At 39.3% G+C, this 18,126-nt stretch overlaps 5 protein-coding genes across 6 annotated transcripts; 3 read left to right on the forward strand and 2 right to left on the reverse strand.

Annotated features, from left to right (window-relative positions):
* Window positions 1–482: 482 nt before the first annotated feature.
* On the forward strand, window positions 483–6,334 carry Pxn (Peroxidasin). The gene is made up of 3 exons (XM_011316812.1): window positions 483–809; window positions 1,940–2,457; window positions 2,677–6,334. The coding sequence occupies exons 1-3, from the start codon at window positions 622–624 to the stop codon at window positions 5,841–5,843; spliced, it is 3,873 nt and encodes a 1,290-aa protein (XP_011315114.1). The 5' UTR covers window positions 483–621; the 3' UTR covers window positions 5,844–6,334.
* Mvd (mevalonate diphosphate decarboxylase) lies at window positions 5,846–8,804 on the reverse strand. Of its 2 annotated transcripts, none has more exons than XM_011316811.1 (6): window positions 8,741–8,804; window positions 7,972–8,042; window positions 7,701–7,815; window positions 7,310–7,629; window positions 6,907–7,200; window positions 5,846–6,755 (listed from the first exon to the last, which is right to left on the reverse strand). In XM_011316811.1, exons 3-6 carry the CDS (start codon window positions 7,792–7,794, stop codon window positions 6,447–6,449), a joined length of 1,017 nt encoding a protein of 338 aa, XP_011315113.1. In that variant the 5' UTR covers window positions 7,795–7,815; window positions 7,972–8,042; window positions 8,741–8,804; the 3' UTR covers window positions 5,846–6,446. The 2 variants fall into 2 exon arrangements, with proteins under 2 accessions (XP_011315113.1, XP_011315112.1); XM_011316810.1 differs by lacking the exon at window positions 8,741–8,804 and adding an exon at window positions 8,571–8,731.
* Window positions 8,805–10,240: 1,436 nt separating this feature from the next.
* LOC105274024 (heat shock protein 70 A1) lies at window positions 10,241–12,536 on the forward strand. The gene has a single exon (XM_011316813.1). It carries the CDS (start codon window positions 10,259–10,261, stop codon window positions 12,179–12,181), a length of 1,923 nt encoding a protein of 640 aa, XP_011315115.1. The 5' UTR covers window positions 10,241–10,258; the 3' UTR covers window positions 12,182–12,536.
* A 308-nt stretch (window positions 12,537–12,844) lies between these two features.
* On the forward strand, window positions 12,845–15,280 carry Arp3 (Actin-related protein 3). Its single transcript, XM_011316815.1, has 5 exons — window positions 12,845–13,000; window positions 13,195–13,375; window positions 13,568–14,197; window positions 14,268–14,486; window positions 14,640–15,280. The coding sequence occupies exons 1-5, from the start codon at window positions 12,957–12,959 to the stop codon at window positions 14,817–14,819; spliced, it is 1,254 nt and encodes a 417-aa protein (XP_011315117.1). The 5' UTR covers window positions 12,845–12,956; the 3' UTR covers window positions 14,820–15,280.
* On the reverse strand, window positions 15,216–17,877 carry Nulp1 (Nuclear localized protein 1). The gene is made up of 2 exons (XM_011316814.1): window positions 17,612–17,877; window positions 15,216–17,398 (listed from the first exon to the last, which is right to left on the reverse strand). Exons 1-2 carry the CDS (start codon window positions 17,738–17,740, stop codon window positions 15,701–15,703), a joined length of 1,827 nt encoding a protein of 608 aa, XP_011315116.1. The 5' UTR covers window positions 17,741–17,877; the 3' UTR covers window positions 15,216–15,700.
* Between the last annotated feature and the right edge of the window lie 249 nt (window positions 17,878–18,126).

The following is an 18,126-nucleotide window of genomic DNA, read 5'->3' on the forward strand; positions in this document are numbered from 1 at the left end:
ATAGAGATGTTCAACTAGTCGCCAGAGGCAAAAAGATACTCGGGTAAACCGAGTATAAAGAGAATAAGGATAAAGAGACAAGAACGCGTCTCCAAGACTTGCATTCCCCATCAGGATCTCCTGAGGCGATTTAACCTGGGCTTTCTACCGCGAATGAGTAAGAGCTGAAACTAGGAAATTGCAACAGCCACTGGATTAATGTCATTATGCGTGGTAAATTGGATATTTGAAGTTTTTTCAAGTGCTTTTGTTGCCGATCAGAATTCAAACAGTCCAGCACACACACGTATTTCATGGAGATTTACTTTTGTCTCATTTCCACTTCAACCGGGGACCATAGGTTGATCTTTGATCCTCTCATTCCCTCATTCCCTCAGCACCACTCCCGCTTTCAATGCTGTCCTCTTCTTTTATTTCATTCCATCTCACTTGCTGGACTCATACCATTCCTCTAGAAACACATTGGTTCAGTCGCTGAAGAAACCACTGGCCAGTTACTCGTGCACCCGCGCTCCTCAAACTTGATATTTATTTGGGATCATAAAAAATCACTTCAACGCATTCCATCGACTATTTCGAGTTCTAGGAGTTGATGGATTGAGTAGAGAACAGGAGTTTAATATGAGAATCTTCAGGGAATTACTCATTTGGATTTGGATTTTTGTTCCTGTCTTGTCATCACCTCAGGGGAGAGCTGATAATGTTTCCAAGGATTGCCCAAGGAAATGCTGGTGTTATCAGACTGCTGTACGGTGCATGTTCCAGGGTATCACCCGAGTGCCGAGAGTTTCTGGGAACTCTACGATTTTGTAAGTAAAAGGGACAGCTAATGAAAATATGAAGAAATCAACAGAAAAGTTCAATTTTACAGTTTTGTTAAAACTAATCTCAGAAACTATTGATTTTATCAAGATTTACCAAAAGATCTTTTTTGTTAAAAATTCAATTACCTACAAAAAAGTCTCTCAACATTTTCACCTCAGACCCACCGTGTTCGAATTATTCATAATTAACAAATTGCTGGTGAATTCCTCCTCATAATTGTGATGAAATAATTTGAAAAGTCACTGAAAAATCGGACGGGAAACGATTGCTTTTATGAAATCTATGTCGGCAATCTAATGGTCGTGATATATTTAACTGCCATTAATTATAATTATCCGTAATTATCCACACGTAATCAATCATCGGATTGCTCATATTTAAATCAATATGTATTCAGCATCGTAATCATTTCAATTGAGCGTTTCGATATCAACACGCTCTATTCACTTTTCTCCCGACGTGTCATCGTTAATTTTCACTATGATTAATTGAGTAAAGTAGGAATAATAAAACCCGTGTGGAAGGACCACTCACGATGACCCGACCCCTAACATTTATCTTTTGACACGGTTCTGCAGCAACTCGATCGCCCACTATAATTTCACGTATGTTGCATGCGCCGAATGCCTCAAATAATTTTCCAACACATAATTATTTTTCCGACAAAAGAAGGATGCAATTGAATTACAATAATGAACCTCTCATTGAATGTTAAATGCCTCAAAGTCCAGGATTTTAATTATTTATTTATTTATTAACTCAAAGTAGAACAAAACATCACGAGAACTCGAATAAAAATATGTTTCATTTATTTTATTTTATTTAAAATAAATTTAAAAAATTATTCGACTTCCTTTATTATTTGAAGAATTAATCCACTGGAATTTGAAATGTTAAATAAAATCCAGTGAAATGGCTCAAGTCATTCGCGCCCTCGCACTTTAGTTTACAGTACCCCAGACTATTTTAGTAAATTATTTATGCCTCGTTCCTCGGTGTGGAGGCTTTTAGTTTTCTCAGCAGTAAATCACGTCATAGGGTCAGAATAATTAAATAGAAAAATAAACGATGAATGAGTTATTGCCTCATTAAAATCCATTTAATTTCCTTTCAGAGACCTAAGGTTCAACGATATCGCAGATCTACCACCGGGTACATTCCATGGATTGAAAAGTCTCGATACAATTTTGCTGAATGATAATAAAGTCCGGCACTTGACGGCAAATGCATTTGTGGGCCTTACGAACTTGACTATTCTATATCTGTACAAAAATCGAATAACTTCCGTGTCAGCTGGGGCATTTGCACACTTGGTAAATCTCCGACAGCTTTATCTCCACGAGAATCGTCTGACGGAAATCGAAGCGGGTACATTCAGCAATCTACCGAAATTGGAGAGACTATTTTTACAGAATAATAGACTCCACAGAATACCAGCGGATGCGTTTGAAAATGTTGGGCCAATGACACGTCTCAGGTTGGATAGCAATGCGCTGGTATGTGATTGCGATCTTCTTTGGCTTGTGGAGAGACTTCGTGAAGGACCATCGGAAACAGCGGCTGTCTGTCGAGCTCCAGTGGAGATGGAAGGACGATCACTCACCTCCATGTCCACTGACGATTTTCATTGCCGTACGTTCAATCTTTAAATAAAATTCTAAATAAACACCCCGTGCAAAAAAAAAGGATTTTCTCTGAATATTTCAATCAGCATATTAGGAATTAATAATTAATTAATATATATTAAAAAAATACGCAATGAATGTCGCAGGTTTTTTTTCCAATTGTTGCTTTTCTCAATTTCAAACTGTTTAACAACTCGACTTGACACCTCTCCATTTTATGTCTCAGATGTACCAAAGATAATGGAAGGCCCCGAAGACGTTCAATTGGCAGCTGGTGAGACAGCTTCTTTCACCTGCAAAGTAATAGGAGATCCAAAACCGAAAATAAAGTGGATGAGAAATTCAGACGAAGTCAATCCAGACGGTTCTCGCTGCATCATAAAAGACGATGGCACTCTCGTTATTTCGGATATTTCTGAGAACGATGTTGGAGAGTACGAGTGCATTGCAGAGAGTAAAATGGGTTCAACATCATCGAGAAAAGCCAGAGCGATTATAACAGCGACACCCTCCATTCGTTTTATAGAAATTCCCAATTCGCAGTCCGTAACAGCTGGTGATGACGTATTTTTCACATGCATAGCAGATGGTCATCCTAGTCCACGGATTGAATGGTGGAGAAATGGCCAGCGGCTTCGAGGAGACGACAGGATATTCCTGGAGGATGAGGGTACCACTCTACGGATTATTTCGACAACCACTGGAGATTCAGCGAGATATGTGTGTCAAGGGAAAAATATTCACGGTTTGGCGGAGGTCAGTGCAGACTTGAATGTTGTTTCCAGCAATTTCAACCCTCCAAGACTGACGTATCAGCCCCCAGAGGACATGGAAACAGAAATAGGAGCCACGGTTGAACTTCCCTGTCGCTCCGAAGGTGAACCTAAACCCATAATCCACTGGAAGAAGGATGGAAGCGCCTTGGAAGTCATTCCCAGGTACAAAATCTCACGTGGAGGAAGTTTGTACATCCAAAACATCACGTTAACTGACTCTGGAAGGTACGAGTGCACAGCTGTGAATGATTATGGACGAGCAACTGCTCAGAGTCTTCTAAAAGTCAAACAGGTACTTGTTACTTCTAATAGCATTGTCCATCGAGCTTTTCAAGACGCAACAGACAGCATTGACAGAGCAGTCAATCAGACATTGGGAAAATTATTTGGAATCGATGGCGCACCCCCCACTGGTCACTTTGATCCATTCAGAATAGCCAGATTTCCCAATAAAATCGCAAGGGCTAATGCCAGACCTGCTGAGATTTTCGAGAGAACTCTAGTCAATATCCGAAAATTTGTTAATCAAGGGATGAATGCTAATATCTCAGGGCCTTTTAATTATCACGATATTTTGACACCCGAACAAGTTAGGGAGATTGAGAGACTCTCGGATTGCACTGGACACCGGATAAAACCAAAATGCAACAATTTGTGTTTTCACAGTAAATACAGAACTGTCGATGGCACTTGTAATAATTTGAAACAGACAACCTGGGGGTCTTCCTACACAGGATTCAGGAGAATACTCCAACCGATTTATGAGAATGGATTTTCTCAGCCAATTGGATGGGACAAGACAAGACTCTACTTCGGATTTCCAAAACCCGCTGCAAGACTGATATCCACAAAAATTATTTCAACAAATAAAATCACTTCAGATGATAAGTTGACGCACATGTTGATGCAATGGGGTCAATTCCTGGATCACGATCTGGATCACGCCCTTCCCGCGGTTTCGAGTGAGTCCTGGGATGGAATTGATTGTAAAAAATCCTGCGATAATGCAGCACCGTGTTTTCCGATGGAAGTACCTCCTGGAGATCCCAGGATCACCAACCGACGTTGCATTGATTTCGTGAGGTCCAGTGCAGTCTGTGGATCTGGAATGACTAGTATTCTTTGGGGGGAGGGAATGACACCCAGGGAACAGATGAATCAATTGACGAGCTTTATAGATGCATCCCAAGTGTATGGGTATGACGATAGTTTAGCTAGAGATCTTCGAGAGTTGCAGAATGATCGAGGATTGCTGAGGGAGGGTGCTGCATTGCCTGGAAGGAAACCAATGCTGCCTTATATGTCTGGACAATTTGTGGATTGTCGAAGAAATCCTCAGGAAAGTTCGATAAATTGTTTTGTTACTGGGGATTTCAGAGCTAATGAGCAGGTGGGATTACTGGCAATGCACACGATTTGGTTGAGGGAGCATAATCGAATTGCTAGGGCTTTAGAGGAGTTCAATCCTCACTGGTCTGGGGAGAAATTGTATCAGGAAGCTAGGAAGATTGTTGGAGCTGAGATGCAGCATATCACTTATCAGCACTGGATTCCCACTGTTTTTGGAAAGAGTCTTGAGGAATTGATTGGGGAATACCCTGGGTATGATCCAGATCTCGATCCCAGGATTTCAAACGTTTTCGCAACAGCTGCATTACGATTTGGGCATTCTCTCATTCAACCGCGTTTGGAGAGATTGAACGAAACGTTTGATAGTATTCCTCAGGGTCCTCTCAGTCTTCGCGATGCATTCTTCTCACCTTGGAGGCTCGTAGATGAGGGTGGAGTCGATCCTCTACTTCGTGGAATGTTTGCTACACCTGCCAAACTCAAATTACCAGAGCAGAATCTCAATTCTGAACTCACTGAGCAGCTCTTCAGGACTGCTCATGCTGTGGCTTTGGATTTAGCTGCCATGAACATTCAGAGAGCTAGGGAGCATGGAATACCTGGATATCTGGAATGGAGAAAGTATTGTAATATGTCAAGTGTTGATGATTTCGAAGATCTCGCTGAGGAAATCAGTAATCCACGAGTGAGAAGAAAACTGAAGGAGATTTATGGACATCCTGGGAACATGGATGTTTGGGTCGGTGGAATTTTAGAGGATCAACTGCCTAATGCCAAAGTTGGGCCTCTCTTCAAGTGCCTTCTATTGGAGCAATTCCGCAGGTCTCGTGATGCCGACAGATTCTGGTATGAGAATCCCTCGTCCTTCAAACCAGAACAGCTACAGGAGATTAAACATATCAGTTTGGCCAGAATTCTCTGCGATAATGGAGATAATATCAGCAGAGTTCAACAAGATGTCTTCCAACTCCCTGAAGGAGAGAATAGCTTTGTTAATTGCGATAAAATTCCGTCAATTGATCTTCGAATCTGGTCCGATTGCTGTGAGAACTGTGAAGGACCTTCTGACAACGGAATTTCAAGATCCAGGAGAGAGGCTGACAAGTATATGGAACACATAAATGTTAGGAACATTAGGAATCTTGAACGACAGGTCAAGGATCTCCAGAGAGAATCGAACTCACTCAAAGAACAAGCCAAAGAGATGGCCCTGGGTTTCAAAATATTGCAAGCGCAATTGAGCTCGCAAATCATTTCTAATTTCTAATATTCTCAAAACAGCTGCATGTTTTATATCTTGATATCCACATACAATTTTGTACATATAATCTTGAATCATTGCTATGTAATTTACACCTGTATCTTCAATGTACATATTAACTTTGGAATAATTCATGGCTATCAACTGTAGAACAATTGTGCGCGCTTGAATTGGTTTTTTATATGCAATTTTTGCTTTCAATGTTTTAGTATTTACTGATATTATCTTGTATTCAACCCCAATTCTTTGAAATTCACTTGGAAAAGAATCGAAATGATGAATTAGAGTCAATCCATGAATAGGAATGATGCGGAAATTATTTTTCTATCGATTTCTTCCTTGTACGTGGATGAGTCGGAGTTATTTATAGAATATCTTCCTCAGGCCACAGCTCCACTGGTTCACTCCACTCGATGATTGTGGATCATAAATTCAAACCGTTAAGGTACAAAGAATTGTTTCTGATTTATGTAAAACACGATTATCACTCCACCATAGAATGAGTTTTATTTACTGAAAATCCGTACCCCATGCCTTCGACATCCTCTTCAATTTTAACGTCGAGATTGAAGTATTAAAGTATAAATTGTATAAAATACGATATAATCATTACAACTCCACAGGCAAGCCTTTCGAGTCCAGAAGATGCTCTCTGGGATCCTTTAAATAAGTTGGACCATTACCCACGTGAGTGTGGATTATGGATTTAATTTGACCAGGTGAATTTTGCTCTTTATTAATTTTTAAAATCAATTCCTCTGAGAGAGGAGCACTTGCTGGTGGATTTCCCCTTTTGTACTCCACATTATCGACGGGCTTCGATGGAAAATAATAATCTAGCAATCCTAATACTTCTGGCACGTCCTTCTCTAATAGATAAAGGACAGTATTTGGACCCGCATCATTTGTATATCCAACCTGTAACAATTATTTTTCAAAAATTTAAAGAGAACTTCAGAATGTATTGACTCTTTTTCATAAAATCTTTAAAAGAGTCAGCAAAAAATGGAGTGCATTTACGATTGTAATTAATCTTTAGTAGTTGAATTTAAGAATGATATTTTCATACTTTCACACGGTTAGATGCCTCGTTGTATGCATGAATGAGGTCAATGACACCGAAAGAGACGTCGTTGAGATAAAAACAAGGAGGCGATGTGTCTAGACACACCGCATGCATCTGATTGGAGTCCTTCATCATCAACTGTGCGAATTTTTCAAAGTTTTTAGTCATTATCGCCTGATTCATCTCTTCTACTCTTTTTGGAACGCAATGTTCAGCTCTGTACTTAAGAAGTTCTGATGTTAAGACACCGTTTTTCATGCCGATGGCACTCGAAGTTTTTTTTCTCTCCTCATTCACCTGTTGCATGAAGATAAAATGAAAGTTAAGAAAATGGAGAAAATGGAGGGAGTCGTCGAGAAATCCAGGAAAATGTCCCGAGTAAATCGAAAAGGAAAATTACACGTACTACTAGAATTAATATTCTCATTTCCGGCCAGTGAGATGCAGGGACTATTTGCTTGGCAATACTATCATTTCCGTTGGGGTCAGTGCCTGCATACCATCGGACAAATCCACCGTAAACACTTCTGCATGCGGAGCCAGATCCACAACGAGCGATTGAACTTATGTCTCCTTCTACTCTGTACAATTTTGCAAGTGCAGCACTTAAACACGCATAACCAGCTGCACTCGATGCCAGGCCTGCTGCTGTTGGAAAATTATTCTTAGAACATATGTGGAGCTTCCAATTCTCCATCTCAGGCGATAGTTGAGCGCGTTTTTTAACTGGAAAATTATCAATTGATTGTAAAGATTAAATTTTATTCTGTCTGTAGAATTTTGGGATTTTGTCGTACTTTCTCGTAGACAATTCTGCAATCGAGGATTGTTTATTGATTCTTCCCTTCCATTCAGCCAAATTCGATCTGCATCGAAGTCTGCACTTGCCATTATGGTGGTCTTAGCGCATAACTGAAATTATTTTATGATTTTTACATTGATTTAATAAAAATTATGCGCAACAGGTAAATCGAATTGATAATATTTGTGATTTTTGGTGGAATTAATACGTTGGGTTCATTATTATGGGAATTGATTAGAAATATTCGCCACGTAATTAGTACTGACCTGATCAGTATCCAATGACGCACTGATCGAATCATTGACGGGAAGAATGAGCTGTTCATCTCGTTTTCCCCCTGAAAATTTGAAATAATCCTGTTTTAAATATGAATAAGGAACAGGTCAAAAGTTCTCAACTGAAGTCTTGAAAAATACCCTAATGTAAATCAACTGGAAGATGGTAGAATAAGATACTCGACTCAACTCACTCCAAAATTAACTCAGCTCTCTTACAAATATTTTTAGAGTGAAAATATTTGCAAAAATTTCTCAATCGAACTTTCTTAACAATAAAAAAAGGATAATACTAACAATAATTTGATAATTTAATCACGTTTAAAAATATTCTCACGACAAAAGGCGTACAATGAATAGCGAAATTCACTTTTTGAATTTCAATGAAAATTGCGTCAAATGCGCGCGCAGCATATGCTCTGGTATTTAAATTTTAGAAACAATAATTATGACTTAAATTATAAAAAAACGATAAGGATGATTAGAAGAAGAATGAGAGAAACAAATATTCATCGCTCCGAATGGGTCCCGGGGTATGTTCCCAGAATAAAAATTGAATATTTAATAAAAATTAACGAAAGTTTACATACAGTACTTGATGACAGCGATATTGACAGGTGCAATGCACGTTACAATACTCATCGTAAAAATTCTCAATTGAACACACAATAAATTCAACGAAGCCACCGACGAGTAACTCGTGTACAACAATTTCTACCTACGTATTAAAATACATAACGGTTCCGAAAAAAATTCCTACCTTACGTGGCTAAGGATTCCATTGAATCACGAATCAGCTGATCGCAGAACTGCAGCTCCCTGAAATTCCCTGCGTACGGTTTGACAACTCCGAAGATTTTACTCGATCGATAAAAAATATCTGCAACTCTCCAGAAATTTCTGGACAGCTCTAAAGAAAGGACCGGAAGATTCTCGAATCTCAGCCGAACAATTGAAGATAATATATTGTTATTACACTATTTTATATAAAATCATCCCGTCAATTGTTGAATAAAATTCATCAATGATGATTTATACCCATTTCATAGCTTCAATTCTCGTTTTGCTTGCTGGAAAAAATATTGAGTTTGTTTATTTATCAACGAAACTATTTTTCATCCGAAATTAATTTGGATTGTTTTAGAATTCACTAATTATTCAGGAATCATTATTGTATCAATTGTTTTTAAACTTGTTTTGATGAAAAAAATGGATTTATTACACTCAAATTTTCGGTTAGGATTTTATAAACGAAATACTTTAGTTTTTGTTGTTTAAAAATGAGGGAATAAGTTTGTTTATTAATCAAGGAGATCGAGGGGTTGGAGATTTCTAGATGGTTCTAGATTTTGTTGGAATATTCAGAGAGATTCAATCATGTTTCGGGGATTACAAGTCCAGAGATAATTCTAGAATTTTCCAGAATAATGCGTTTACTATAAAACCCGAGGATTTTATTGAACTAATTTACTGTCTGGAACGTGTTATAATGTTCTAATGAAATAAATAAAAAATATATAGAAGATTATTGGAGATTCCTTCGAATATAAAACGTTTGAATAATAAATTTGTCAATCAATCGCGTTGTTCCCACAATTTTCTAGAAACTTCCGGAGTTTTCTCATTAAAAAAATTCGAAATTCTCCTTTACAAATAAATCATTTTGGAGAATTTCTGTTCAAAATTTAATCTCTATGAATTTTTCGCTGAAATATTTGCATAAATCACTGAAGGATTGCAAATACATAGATTGTAACAAAAAAATCGAAATTTCAATTTTTAAATTCCACTCCTTGAATGATTCATTGTTTAATCGAATTTCTCCCAAAAATATTGAAAAATCGAGTATTTGCAAACCCTTTTTTATTCATTACTCTAGAACAATCTCCGGTCCCGAAATTTAATCGATCACTACCCAACGTCTGACGTGTTCTAGAATGTACTTGGAGCTCAGCCACAAAATCCAAAAGAAGAAATCCCAAAAAACCCGATAACTTCATGAAATCACCACTAAAAAAAATCGAAAAAAAAACTGTCCCTCCATTTTTCCCTTGAGAGACTGCCTAATGACATAAAAAACTGAAAAAAACCCAAAAAAACATTAAAAACCAAAAGTAGATTATTCTCGAATGTCAGAGAACTATCCGGCGGAGTCATGCGCAGTAGGGCGACTCGATGGAGATAGTATATAAGGAGCTGCTCCACAACGTCTCGCCACCAGTAAATGAATAAAAGTGAAACGAGTTACACGACTGAGAGGAGTAAAACAAACAACAAAATGCCAGCAATTGGTATTGATTTGGGAACCACATACTCATGTGTGGGTGTGTGGCAACAAGGAAAAGTGGAAATAATCGCCAATGACCAGGGCAACAGAACAACACCATCCTACGTTGCCTTTACTGACACCGAGAGGTTGATTGGAGATGCAGCCAAGAACCAAGTGGCGATGAATCCATCGAACACGGTTTTCGACGCCAAAAGGTTAATTGGCCGTAAATTCGACGACCCGAAGATCCAGGCGGACATGAAGCACTGGCCATTCAAAGTCATCGGTGAGAGTGGAAAGCCAAAGATTGAGGTAGAGTTCCGCGGTGAGAGGAAGAGGTTCAACCCCGAGGAGATCAGCTCCATGGTCTTGACCAAGATGAAGGAGACAGCTGAGGCATATCTCGGGGAGAAGGTACGTGACGCTGTCATCACAGTTCCAGCATATTTCAACGATTCACAACGTCAAGCAACTAAAGATGCTGGTGTTATCGCTGGAATTAATGTACTCAGAATTATCAACGAACCAACAGCTGCGGCACTCGCCTATGGATTGGATAAGAACTTGAAAGGTGAGAGGAATGTTCTCATATTTGATCTCGGTGGTGGTACCTTCGATGTCTCCATCCTAACCATCGACGAGGGTTCCCTCTTCGAGGTGAGATCAACGGCCGGTGACACACACCTGGGTGGCGAAGATTTTGATTCACGTCTTGTAGATCATCTTTGTAACGAATTCGAGAGGAAATTCAGGAAGAATCTCAAGATCAACTCGAGAGCACTGAGGAGATTGAGAACAGCTGCTGAGAGAGCTAAACGTACATTGTCATCGAGTACAGAGGCAACCATCGAGATTGATGCACTCTTCGAGGGCATTGACTTCTACACCAAAGTCTCGAGGGCCAGGTTTGAGGAGCTGTGCGCTGATCTCTTCAGATCGACACTTCAGCCAGTGGAGAAGGCACTTGCTGACGCTAAAATGGATAAATCATCGGTCCATGATGTTGTTCTCGTTGGAGGCTCCACGAGGATTCCAAAGATCCAGTCGATGCTGCAGAATTTCTTCTGTGGTAAACAGCTGAATCTCTCAATTAACCCTGATGAGGCAGTGGCGTATGGGGCAGCAGTTCAGGCAGCTATTTTAACTGGCGAGGGAGACAAAAGCTCAACACTTCAGGATGTACTTCTTGTGGATGTTGCTCCCTTGTCACTGGGAATTGAGACAGCTGGTGGTATGATGACGAATATCATCGAGAGGAATGCACGTATCCCCTGCAAGCAGTCACAGACATTCACAACGTACGCTGATAACCAACCTGGCGTTACTATTCAAGTTTTCGAGGGTGAAAGGGCTATGACGAAAGATAACAACTTGCTTGGAAGGTTTGAGCTCAGTGGTATTGCCCCAGCGCCCAGAGGCATTCCCAAGATCGATGTCACCTTTGATCTGGATGCCAATGGTATACTCCATGTCACCGCCAAGGACACAGCAAGCGGTCGCAGTAATGATGTCCGTATTACCAACGACAAGGGCAGACTCTCCAGGGAGGAAATCGATCGCATGCTCTCTGAGGCTGAGAGATATCGGGATCAAGATCAGCAGCAGCGAGAGAACGTTGCGGCTCGTAATCAACTTGAAGCATATGTTTTCTCGGTTAAACAGGCTGTGGAGGACAGTGGGGCACGTCTTAGTCAGCAGGATAAGGACAGGGTCAAGGGACTCTGTGATGACACCATCCTGTGGCTGGATAATAATACCTTGGCTGAGAAGGCCGAGTACAGCCACAAACTGGAGGAGATCCAGAAGCAGTGCTCACCCATCATGAGCAAGATCCATCAGGGTGGACAACAGATGCCTCAGGATTGTGGAGCCCAGTATCGCCAGGGTGGTGGACAGGACTACTCCGGACCTACTGTTGAAGAAGTCGATTAAACTAATGGAATTTCTAGAGATTTCGTGAACGGACTTGGAACTTTTTGAGACTGAACAATACCTGAACAAATTATTTATTTTTATCTAATATTGCTGTATTAACTGGTGAATTTTCATCATTGATTGAGGCAGGTCATTTATTTTTTTGTAATCTTTTTTTTTAGTTGGGTAAAATTGTTCATTCCTCGACGCATTGTAAATTGGATTCTATTTTTTATTGTGGGGTACAATTTTTGTGGGACGATGGGTGAAAACTTCATCTGACTAGAGTAGAAATTATTGTAAAAAGATGAATTGCCTGGCGGATTTATATTATGTGATAGATGGAAATAAACTCGTTATGTTTTATAAAAAATGTCTTCTTATTTTACCAAGGATTCCCTTTATTCCTAATATTTGAAAGATAAAAGAATACAATTACACGATAATTAAAAATTGGGAAATCACAAAAAACAAAATTCGAAAGTTGCATTTTTATGAATAATTAAACAATCTGTTTGAAATTATGATAATCAATCAGATGATTAAATTCATAGTATATCGATAAAGTAAAATAATAAAAGGCGATAATGACTATTTCAAAAAGCAATTGCAGCAGTGATTCGATCGATTCGATACTCTCGAAATGACAAATTCGAGAGATACGCAGCTCACATTCGTGAGTGTAAAAGAAGGTGCGTCATTTGTGTGTGTATGTGTCTTCATCGCCGTAGTTGTCAAAAAGACTTTCGTTTAAAAAACCTCAGTCCGTATAAACAATTAACTATTATCCAAAATGTTAGGACATCCTCCCGCATGTGTAATTGATGTAGGAACAGGGTAAGTTGATTCTCTTCAATTTAAATTGATTAATATATAGAAAATGAGGTTTTGGGTTGGGAAAGTGAGGCTAGGAAGTGACTAACACCCCTGCCGCGATAAATATATGCCGATTCGTCAGTAATCAGTCACCAATCGTTTCATAAACTCATTAATTATCTAATGCTACGTGAGAATGACGGAAAATTTTCCAGGTACACAAAATTAGGATTCGCTGGAAATCGTGATCCACAGTTGACCATTCCATCGGCGATAGCCATCAAGGAAACAGCAAAAGTCGGCGATAACTCGGCCAGACGTGTGACAAAGGGCGTGGAAGATCTTGATTTTTATATCGGATATGAGGCATTCAGTTCACCTGGTTATTCTATTAAAGTACGTGGAGCTACAGTTATTTGTTCTCCAAATAAAATCATCATCTCTCCAGTTTATTCCACCAAAATACTATCAAAAATATCCAGTAATTTTCAGATTTTATCTTTTCTCAGTCAGGAATTTCTATAAGTCTGTCAGTAGATAATCGAGTAATACATCCTGCGCGAAGATAACAAGCCATAATTTTTCCAGTATCCCGTTAGACATGGACTCGTTGAAGACTGGGATTTAATGGAGAGATTCCTCCAGCAATGCATTTTCAAGTATCTAAAAGCAGAGCCTGAGGATCATCATTTCCTCCTGACAGAGCCTCCCCTGAACACACCAGAGAATCGTGAATATCTCGCTGAAATAATGTTCGAATCTTTCAACGTTCCTGGACTGTACATCGCGGTTCAAGCTGTCCTGGCACTGGCTGCTTCCTGGACAGCTAAATCTGTAGACAACAGGGTGCTAACTGGTGTTGTCGTGGACAGTGGTGATGGCGTTACTCATGTCATTCCAGTGGCTGATGGTTTCGTCATAGGAAGTTGTATCAAGCACATTCCAATAGCCGGAAGAGACATCACTTACTTCATACAGAGTCTCTTGAGAGAACGAGAAGTTGGCATTCCTCCGGAACAGTCTCTCGAGACTGCCAAAGCAATTAAGGAGAAACATTGCTACATATGTCCTGATATTGCCAAAGAATTTTCCAAGTACGATAGTGATCCAACCAAGATAAAACAGTATACGGGGATTAATAATATCACACAGCAATCTTTCAATGTTGATGTGGGATATGAACGATTTCTAGGTCCTGAAATTTTCTTCCATCCTGAGGTATAAATTTTTAAATCCATCGACTTTGTCTCTGTTTGTTGTCAAATGCTTGAGTACTCAATGTTTACAGTTTGCAAACCCCGATTTCACGACTCCTTTGGGAGAAATTGTGGATGATGTAATTCAAAGTTGTCCCATCGATGTGAGAAGACCATTGTACAAAAATATTGTATTGTCCGGTGGTTCAACGATGTTCAAAGACTTTGGTAGGAGATTGCAGAGAGATGTAAAGAAAACGGTTGATACGCGATTAAAATTGAGTGAAAAACTCAGTGGTGGTCATATTACGGTAATTAAATAATAATTTTTAATAGCTTACGTAACAATTGAGTCAATTATCTCTCATCAGTTCCAAAAGATTGTTCGAGATAATTTTCTCTTTTATTGATTGATAGTTGAAAAAAATAGTCTGAGGTAATTAATAGTATACCTTTATTTTCAGCCAACAGCAATCGATGTACGTGTAATCTCTCATCACAAGCAACGCTGTGCAGTTTGGTTTGGTGGTGCTCTGTTAGCCAGTGAGCCTGAATTTTATCAAGTGTGCCATACGAAAAAGGATTATCAAGAGTACGGGCCGGGTATCTGCCGTTTCAATCCAGCATTTCGCAGTCTCCTATAAACACTCAAGTATTCGAATCAGAAAAAAAAAACACTCGTACGAACAAGTGAACATTTTAGCTAATCAATTTTTATGAATCCATCACTTTTTTTACGCATATTTTCTATGAGTTTTTTGTGCAATCCACTCCTCACCAAAAATAGATATGTTAACAGGTATGGTATAGCATTTAATTAATGCGAGACAATTGAAAAAACCTTAACGCACATCACACTGAGAACTTCTCGTAATCATTGATTCAATTATCAGGAAGAAGTTAACATTAATGAATTGTGATTGTGGACGATTTTAAATTACACAATGATTGCGTATGGTTGTAAATAGGAATCATGGGTTCTTTTTCTTTATTGTAATTTTGTGTTCCAATGTTATGTCGCTGAATTCGTTCGATTTACTGGTGTTGAGTCCTATCTAAGGAGAATAACATGTAATGTCAATAAAGTTTTTAATAATTTACCGAATTTATTCCCAAAAGATTGAAATAATTACAGAAAATTACGTGTATCATTCTCCTGTTAGCCTACTAAATCAACAGAATGGTGAAATTAGTATAAAGTGCCAAAAGCTTCTAAAAATCATATGTTCATTATTTACACAATATGCTTGATACAGTTACTTTTCCCTGATGATAATACATTTCAAAAAATCGAAATAAAAGACTTCAAAACTATTGATAAATAATTCAATGGTGATAAAATTTTCTAGTAATAATTAACGGACTATTCTGTATATTTTTTTTCACGTTCAGCCATGATTAAAGAAGCAGATCTTCCCCGATATTTTTTCCTGAACTGGTATTTGCGAACAAAATTACCAAATTTGTCACTTATTATGTCTCCACAGTAAATTTTTCGCATTAATGAAGATAAACTTTAAATATCTCAATCAAACTCCTCTGGATGACCCCTCTCCTCTTCTTGATTGACGTGAGGCTCTGGATTACGCACATGTCTCTCAAGATCCCTGAAAAGTGACGAGACAAATAGAGCGAATAAATTGGTATTTAAACCGTCATCCTGACTCTGCTGCCTCCGAGTTCCAGCCCGGGGGTAGATATCTATAGAGTTCATAGGTGGATAAGGATCATGAGAAAACACATGAGTCTGCGACTGACTGGCATTCTGCACGACAGACACTTCCTTGAGATCCGACAGAACGATGTGCCTCAAAATATTTCTCGGTGGTTGTCCCTGGTACCTCACACTTCTCTTTGTCTCACAGAATTTTGCGTAATCATCCCCAGCATCGATTCTATCCATAACAGCAGTAACATTGCTCTCCAACCAGGGTAAAATATCTGCCTCTTTCCACAAGCGAAAAGTACGCACGACGTAAAGAGTCTGGAGTTTCTCCAGGGCAGGACTCGTCGAGCTATTAGCTCTACATCCGAAGTAATCATGACCCAGGACTCTCGTATCAGTGGACACTCCACATTTATCAAGTAGTTCTAGGAGAACCCCTGGAAACATGAAAAGGGCATCCTGCAGGAGTTTATCAGCTTTTTCCCTGCAGCTCTCTTTATCATCGATGCGAAAATGAGCTAGTGCCAGGCTGTAGGCGATATTAGGCAATTGAGTGAGATTTCTCTCTACATTCCAAAGATTACAAAAGTCTATGAACCACTCATATTCCTTTGCTCTCAATGCATAAAAATCGATCGACAAGACAACTGCCATTGGATCACCAACGGGATCTAATGAGAGAAGGGCTTTAGAAAGTTCTAGACTAGTTCTGTAGCAAGCTCTGCCACCAATAAACGTCAGATGTTTGAATAAAGCGAGAAAGAAGGGACGATTTGTCTGGTTGTTGTAGTTCAATCTGCAGTTGCCAGTTGTCAAATTAAATAGCGGATGGAATGCACATTCCAAACAATGCACTGCTCTCTCCACCAATTCCGCAGCCATCTGGAGATCCTCGTTGAATTTAGAGATGTCAGAGAACTGTAAAAGAGAGTCCACGTGACAGGGATTTGCATTGATAATGTTGATTATGGCTTCTGGATTGGGATTCTCCACTGCTAAGAGAAATTTATCCTGCACATTTCTGTATGCAGAGCTGTGAGTGAAGACAAAGTATTGAAGACCATCACTGGAGTCTTCCGTTCGGTCGATGGTCATTGAAAGGCCAGCTTTGCTCACTGGAAACCAATCAGGAATTGTCGTCAGCCATGTTTTACGAAGATGATTAGTTCTACCTCGTCCCCTCGCTTTATTCTGATCTCCTGGTAGAATTTTACTTCCGCAGATGCGTTTTAACTCGTTGTGGGGATTCAGATACTTGTGCTCAATGCTCATTATGCTGTTCTTCGTTTTTACCGCTGGCTTCTGATCAATTTTACTGGAACCAGCGACAGGCTCACCCAGGAGTTTATTAACTTCACGTACACTACGATCTATCTCGTCGATCTCATCCTGAGATTCTTCTCTCGACACGTCCTCCAATTTTGATCTGTCTTTCTTCTTTTTTTTCTTCTTTCTCTTTGGCTTCATTGGACAGGGGTTCGACGAGTCCGGGCTGAGCTCTGGGTCGATGTTCTCATCATCCTCTTCTCTGGTGTCACTATCGAAATCACCGTTCAACTAGAATAAAATAACGAGTTAATTTACCCTTCGTACACAATTCAATTCTTTTTATATAGATTGTTATTGTTCATATAAAGTGCTCTGCATTATTTTCGCGGTAGAACAAAACCAAAAATTATTTTCAAGCAATCCATTCTTTCATAAATACATTTATACTATGATTAAGTTTAAATGCGTCTGATAATAAAATTGAATTGTTGTGATATTTACCAGATTGAACATATTGAACTGCTTCGGTTTTTTATCGCTGACGATGGGTTCATTATCACTCGTTTCTTCATGATCCTGTTTGGAAATCACAGATCCACCGTAAACTTTCCTCAAATAACGAGTTGACATTGCAATTATTAATATTCAATTGGTCAAACTATTATGAGATCATACTCCCGATGATGGATAAATCAAAGGTTAGAATTGAAAGATAAAGAACGATTTCCTCTGATTCCTCAAATATCTCTGAAAGAGACTAGAATAACTAGAATCATTAATCCAATCTGGGGTCCCTAAACTCATTCCGCCATCTTGCACGAATTTTATACGGTTCGATTTCGACCTGAAGTAATTTCCAAAGAGGATTGACTAAAGTAGAGGCTCAGTTCTGGGGGTTCGAGTGACCCCAGCTACATCGTAGTACTGCACCCCAAGAGAGGGAGGGCGCCACACGCAATGGGGGTGTCTGCCCGTCAGCCCACTCGGTAACTTTTTTGCCCCCATGTGACCCTTAA

Source organism: Fopius arisanus, unplaced genomic scaffold, assembly GCF_000806365.1.
Source record: "Fopius arisanus strain USDA-PBARC FA_bdor unplaced genomic scaffold, ASM80636v1 scaffold00009, whole genome shotgun sequence".
Lineage (NCBI taxonomy): Eukaryota > Metazoa > Arthropoda > Insecta > Hymenoptera > Braconidae > Fopius > Fopius arisanus.